Source organism: Fusarium subglutinans, assembly GCF_013396075.1.
Source record: "Fusarium subglutinans strain NRRL 66333 chromosome Unknown NRRL66333_c0000042, whole genome shotgun sequence".
Lineage (NCBI taxonomy): Eukaryota > Fungi > Ascomycota > Sordariomycetes > Hypocreales > Nectriaceae > Fusarium > Fusarium subglutinans.
This window is the reverse complement of record NW_023502105.1, coordinates 191,508-196,272: the sequence shown is the minus strand read 5'-3', so window position 1 is coordinate 196,272 and position 4,765 is coordinate 191,508. Positions and strand designations below refer to the sequence as shown.

At 48.3% G+C, this 4,765-nt stretch overlaps 3 protein-coding genes across 3 annotated transcripts; 1 reads left to right on the top strand and 2 right to left on the bottom strand.

Annotated features, from left to right (window-relative positions):
- Nucleotides 1–240: 240 nt before the first annotated feature.
- On the bottom strand, nucleotides 241–785 carry FSUBG_4658 (gelatinase b; the record flags this gene model as incomplete). Its single annotated transcript, XM_036682671.1, has 2 exons — nucleotides 241–700; nucleotides 748–785. 2 exons carry the CDS (start codon nucleotides 783–785, stop codon nucleotides 241–243), a joined length of 498 nt encoding a protein of 165 aa, XP_036539834.1.
- Nucleotides 786–1,602: 817 nt separating this feature from the next.
- Nucleotides 1,603–2,541, bottom strand: FSUBG_4657 (uncharacterized protein; the record flags this gene model as incomplete). The annotated part of the gene is made up of 1 exon (XM_036682670.1): nucleotides 1,603–2,541. The coding sequence occupies one exon, from the start codon at nucleotides 2,539–2,541 to the stop codon at nucleotides 1,603–1,605; it is 939 nt and encodes a 312-aa protein (XP_036539833.1).
- A 1,091-nt stretch (nucleotides 2,542–3,632) lies between these two features.
- FSUBG_4656 (short-chain alcohol dehydrogenase) lies at nucleotides 3,633–4,507 on the top strand (the record flags this gene model as incomplete). The annotated part of the gene is made up of 2 exons (XM_036682669.1): nucleotides 3,633–3,921; nucleotides 3,969–4,507. The coding sequence occupies 2 exons, from the start codon at nucleotides 3,633–3,635 to the stop codon at nucleotides 4,505–4,507; spliced, it is 828 nt and encodes a 275-aa protein (XP_036539832.1).
- Between the last annotated feature and the right edge of the window lie 258 nt (nucleotides 4,508–4,765).

The window sequence follows — 4,765 nt, the reverse complement described above, 5'->3', positions numbered from 1 at the left end:
TTGAAAAGAGAGGGATTGTCATTTGGCACTTCGACGCTTATAAGCTACAATAAAATGAAAGGCTTTACATTCAGGTAACATTTAGTTGACATACTCAAAGACCCACGCCAGACCCAATACACCGTATAACTGTCTTACAATTCTTCCATGTCTCAAATGTTTTCCTCCTAGTCCTAGAAAGAATACACCATCGTCCCTTAAACCGTACCAACCACAGCGACTCATTACCAGCCTCATCTTCTAATCCTCGTTCTTCTCACAATTCGGCGTAACAGTAGGAGTTACATACTCTGTCCCACAACCAACAGGGCAATCCTCGCCGCAAGGGAAGCTGGTCGTAACTGTAGCAGGCGACTCAGGACATCCGCAACCCGAACTCACTGTCTCCAGGGTCAAACACATCGGTCTGATACAATCAGAGCAAATAGTCGCTGTTTCAGTGACAGTAGGACATTTAGGTTTCTTGGTAACAGTTCCATAGGCTGAAGCGTAGGTGTAGGAAGTTGCGCAGCCACCGGGGCATTTTGACTTGGAGCAGGGGAATGATGTGCCAGAGGTTGGGACCTTGGAGGGGCAGTTTCGCTGAGAGGAAATGGTTTCGATAGTGAGACAGGCGGGGACAACGCAGGTTGTACAGAGAGTTGCAGTGGTTGTGACGGTTGGACAGGGCTTGGAGGATTTCTTTGCGATGGCAGGAGAGCTGAGTGTGTTAGTTGGATGTGTTTGGGTATGGAAGGGAGGGATTACATTGCGACAAAGGCTGTGAGGAAGTAGAGAGACCACATGTTTTCAAGATACGCAGGACGATATATAGTGTTTTAGTTGAAGAATTATCAACAGTAAAATATGCTTCTGGTAGTACTGGGGCTCCTTGACGCCAGTAGCATCTCTCAATCCAGCAGCAACATCGTCACCTCTTATACTTGAACCTTCGCACCTTCAAAATACCAACATCGTCAGCCCAGACCGAAATACGAGGTTTTGCAAAACCTGTCACAATCGCTGCCGACGATCCGATCTTTGTAGTCCAAACAGAATCTCACTTTCCAAACGAAGGAATGAGGATGACAGCCGATGATGTAAGTGAAGCACGTGGATTGGCTTGGGGGCTGAAAGGATGGCGTAGGAGGACCCTGAAGATCACTCTTGGGTAGACGCATTGAGCGTTGACATTCATGTGAGGGGAAGGAATACGAGCGATATGATGTTGGGATTTCCAATTTGGGGTCGTGAGTGTTTGGTTTGGGTGAAGCTATATTTAGATTGGTTATCGCGGGATGATTATTGTTTTTGAGTACATCCGTGTTCCCTCTGCTGCTTCTGTATGTCCAGCTTTGTGCATTCTACGTGAGTCGTTGTCCGCCGCAGATTTGGTCTGTCATTACGATAGTAGTAAGACTGATGAGGCCTTCTTTTTGTGGCAGAAGGTAACACAACGTACGCCTTGCACATAAGTGGAACGAGGAGACCAACACTGCATACAACGAAGTCAATGCTTCTGATTATCATGGTCTATCATGGCCCTTCACAAGAAGAGCAAACCAGCCTTGAGGCAAGTCCTAACCTTCTAATGCCTTTGGTATAAGCCAACGTCTAACATTCTCACTTCTTCTCCTGTTTCTCCCTCTTCCACTCATCCACAACCTTCTGGACAACTTTATCTAGATCCTCATCCTCCAGTCCCAACTCCTTCATTGCAAATGCATCTCCCCGCTTCGGCCACTCAGCATCCAGTGCCCCCAACACGAACACAATCTCCTCCATCGCATGGTGGCTGTACTCCACCGCCAACTTATTAACCTCCCTCTCCAAGAACTCCTTCGAGTCTACGAACTCCTTCTTCCACTCTGCACCTGTAGCTTTCTCCAGCGCTGCTACAACCTCAAGTTGTGTCTTGCAGAAACTTTGAACGTATAGAAGACGGTTCTTGGTTGAATCGGGACGCTTGAGAACGGCGACTAATGCTTCGGCAACGCGATGGAGTGTAGATGCTGAGGCTGGGACATCGCCCTTGTCGAGGATAACAGCAGTGTTGGTCTCGAGATCCGTGTGCAGAAGACCATCGAGAATACCATAATCGAAAAAATGCCCACAGACAAGCGATGTCCATGAGAAACCCGGGTATTCATTCGCAAGCTTGACGGCCTTGCTCCTGACAGTGTCCTTATCTCGATATAATTTCAACAGCTTCTTAGCCTGTTCACTCTGTGCATCACAGCTCCCAAAATCAGCTGGAATGAACCTCTTGACACCAGCTTTTGCAGAGGCTTCAGCAAGACGTAAATGCTGGTCGACGACGCCTGTTAAAGGGAACGAAGCGATAACAGCATCTTGCTCTTTCAGGATAGGGATTAAGCCTTCAATGGAAAGGTCATCGGGTATCGTGACGATATTCACGGACGATGCGTGCGCGGGGGTAGATTTGGACGATGCGCGCTTGGCGACGGAAACGGAAAAGGAGTTTGAGGCAACTAGACCTTCAAGAAGGACTGAGCCAAGATTGCCATTTGCGCCGACGAGGAGGACTTTGTTGATAGACATGATGCGATGACAAGCTGCAGATGGAGGAGACAGAGGTAGGTGAAGGTGCTGGGATCAAGCAAAAAGATACGGCACCGCGGGGTAGTTTAGCTATAATATGCAATGCGGGGTACATATCGCAATTGATCATCTCAATGATTCTAAGCTTTAACTACTCACAAAAAGCAATCAAGACATCGGCAAGACGCTCCGACACGAGAGACCGGAAAGCCACCCCGAAAGTGCATTTCTCCCATCGCGGAGACCTTCCGCCGTTTTACTAGCGCGAAACAAACCAGCACACAAACAACCCCCTGTGATAACATTCCCAATTAGGTAAATGCACTAACGAGATCTGCCGGACTTCGGTGTTGATATTCGTATTTTGTTGCTCCGCGTCCGAGTGCGACGCCGGGTCTTAGCGTGCGTATCTCCGGCCGCGAGGTCCCACAAAAAGGTCCGAGAAGACGCTGGGAGCCGACATGTGTAAGTGTAAGTGATGTCTATGACGGTGAGAGTTGAGGCTGAATGTGCTGATTGGGAGGGGAGGTCGTATAATTTACGGATAGGATTATGGGCTGCCAGAGGAATCAGTGTCAGCAGTATAATTGTAAGTCTATACAGATTTGAGATTGGCGATACGCGTATTTAGATTGCTTGTACTGAGAACATCGATCCAATACCACTTCCCATTGTTGTCGATTCAATGAGAATTACAGCATTGTTTCTGCATAGGTACTCATTTCTGTCAATAAAAATACACCAGCCAAGATACTTCATTACTTCAAAGCCTATCAGATCCTTGAATACATGCATATCTACCCAGTTTAGACATTACTTCATGTGTCACCCTGGGGGCCAATGATCTTGATCTTCTCCCCCATTGGAGATCCTCGCGTGAAAGCGTTCTTAAGTCCGCCCCGTGCATCACCCCATTCGTTACAGTCTCGCTTCATCGCGACCGTCTTGTCGCACTGGGGTAACTACCGCACAATACACCTGCGCCTGTGAATCAGTGGCACAAAGAAAACAATGTGATATATAAAAGCCAACCCCCCTTCCTCATTCTATCCCAACTCAAACCTGAACTCATCTCCAACACCGACATCAACATGATCGACAACAAAGAAATCGTTCTCATCACTGGTGCCAATACCGGCATCGGCTTTGAGACTGTCAAGGCTCTTTTCGCTTCGCCCAAGCCTTACCATATTCTCCTCGGAAGCCGTGATGCTACCAAAGGAGAGAAGGCTGTCGCTGAACTAGAGCGTGAATGTCCTAGCTCCAAGAGCAGTCTGGACGTGGTTCAGATTGACATCACCGATGATGAAGCTATCGAGAGGCTCTTCGAACATGTGAAGGAAAAGTTTGGAAGAGTTGACATTCTCGTCAACAACGCCGGTAAGTCGCCCAACGTCTAAACCTTACACTTGTGCTAAGCCTTACAGGCGCAAACTTTGATGCGTTCAATGATGCCAGCGATCCAAAGAAAGCTCGCGAGCTTTTCAACAAGTCCTACGACGTCAACGTCTCGAGTACGCAAGTCATGACTTCGGCTTTCGCTCCTCTCCTCATTGCCTCGAAGTCCCCACGCCTCCTCTTCTTGACCTCCGGCCTTGCAACCCTTGAAGGCGCACACAAGTCATACTTAACCAAGCTCGCTGGCGAGGTTCCCCGGGGCTGGCCCAAGGAGGGGATCCGTACAGCTGTGGCTTATCGATCATCCAAGACCGCCCTCAACATGATGATGCTTTCTTGGCATCATCTCCTCAAGGGCGACGGCGTCAGAGTCTGGTCAATTAGTCCTGGTTTTCTGGCAACGAGCCTTGGAGGAAAGCCCGAAGTGCTGAAGAAGGCTGGAGCTGGTGATCCAGCGACTGGTGCGGAGCTAATCCAGAATGTTATTGAGGGCAAGAGAGATGAAGATGTCGGAAAGGTTATCGGACAGCCGGAATGGGTTGGAGAGACTGGAATCCAGGCATGGTAGTCTATTCTACTGGGATATCATTACAAACACGACTCGAAACAGTAAGACCTGGGATTAGCAACAACACTATTAGCGATTCGGCGAATTTTCAAGTTGACAAGTAAATTCTTCCAGTGACAGCAATTAGCAAAGCCACATTGATGATGTACCTATCGTTCGCTATCAAAAGTCCCTACCACAGAACAATCGTAGTGTTGCTCTTGGTGATCCGAGCGCCATAAAGAAATGAGATGAAAAAGAAACTTCTGTTCGCTCCCT